This window comes from Echinops telfairi, unplaced genomic scaffold (genome assembly GCF_000313985.2).
Source record: "Echinops telfairi isolate 266 unplaced genomic scaffold, ASM31398v2 ScPeMD7_23;HRSCAF=83, whole genome shotgun sequence".
Taxonomy (NCBI): domain Eukaryota; kingdom Metazoa; phylum Chordata; class Mammalia; order Afrosoricida; family Tenrecidae; genus Echinops; species Echinops telfairi.
In genome coordinates this window covers 3,935,519-3,936,521 of record NW_022103920.1, presented here as the reverse complement: position 1 = coordinate 3,936,521, position 1,003 = coordinate 3,935,519, and the positions used below count along the sequence as shown (strand labels likewise).

At 51.2% G+C, this 1,003-nt stretch overlaps 1 protein-coding gene across 1 annotated transcript in view; it reads right to left on the bottom strand.

Annotated features, from left to right (window-relative positions):
* Positions 1-742: 742 nt before the first annotated feature.
* Positions 743-1,003, bottom strand: part of LOC101640423 (olfactory receptor-like protein OLF3) — a 58,002-nt gene continuing 57,741 nt past the window's right edge. Inside the window, exon 2 of the mRNA XM_004713987.2 lies at positions 743-988. Within this exon, the coding sequence (XP_004714044.2) occupies positions 743-988 (246 nt within the window). The remainder of the gene's footprint in view (positions 989-1,003) is intronic.

Sequence of the window (1,003 nt, the reverse complement as noted above, 5' to 3'; positions counted from 1 at the left end):
ACTGTCCCCCGAGGAGGTTGCTGACCCCCAGGAGTGGCTGACCGCTGGAGGGTGAGTCAGACCTCCCATGTCAAGATTATGGACCTGGATTTTCCCCCGTGGACATTTCTGTGTCTCAGTCACATCTTCAGTCACCTTGCCTTGTTCAGCAATCACCAGGGCCATGGACTGATCACTCGAAATTTGCACAAGGAACAAAACAAAGAAGTTGGCAACTCTGTGATGATAATAGATGCGTTTTATTAAAGGGATACTTACTGAGGTCAAGCCCTGGGTTATGACCGGGCTAGACTCCAGTCTCCCTGATCCTCAGAAGAGGCAGGAACTTCAGAGCATTGGCCAACAAACACAACAGAGCCCCAGGGCTCCACAGCTCCAAGGCCATGCCTGCCAGGGCTACAGAGGAGTGATGCGAGCAAGTGGAAACGAGCCAGCATCACACAATATAGCGTGTAGCCATATTTGGATTCACACAAGTCCATTCTGTTCCAGTTTCAATACTTGACTAAATAAGGAGACGTTACTGCAGGAGTGCTTAAATTCACAGGACACGCTGCTTTGACGTAAATCATCCCCCCACATCCTATACTCCAACACAACCTCTCTGCCACCCACCTAGCATCCCCAGGATGTGCTACAGCTCCTTCATGTTGCCATGGAGATGGAGCCTCTACCTGTCATGTTACAGTTGGATGGTGGCACAGAGCCAAAGCTCCTTTCTCTGTGTGATGCTCGTGATTCATCAAGTTGCCAGTTTTGATCTTAGCCCAGAGAACTCTCCTGAGAGCTTCTGCCAGGCCCCCTTCACCTCCTTGTTCCTCAGGCTGTAGATCATGGGGTTCAGCATGGGTGTCAACACGGCATAGAAGACTGAGATCAGCTTCTCTTGGAGGACAGAGGGGCTGGAACCAGGCCGGATGTAAGTGAAAATGGTCATGCCGTAGCACAGGACCACCACCGTGAGATGAGAGGCACATGTGTGGAAGGCCTTCTTCCTTCCCTC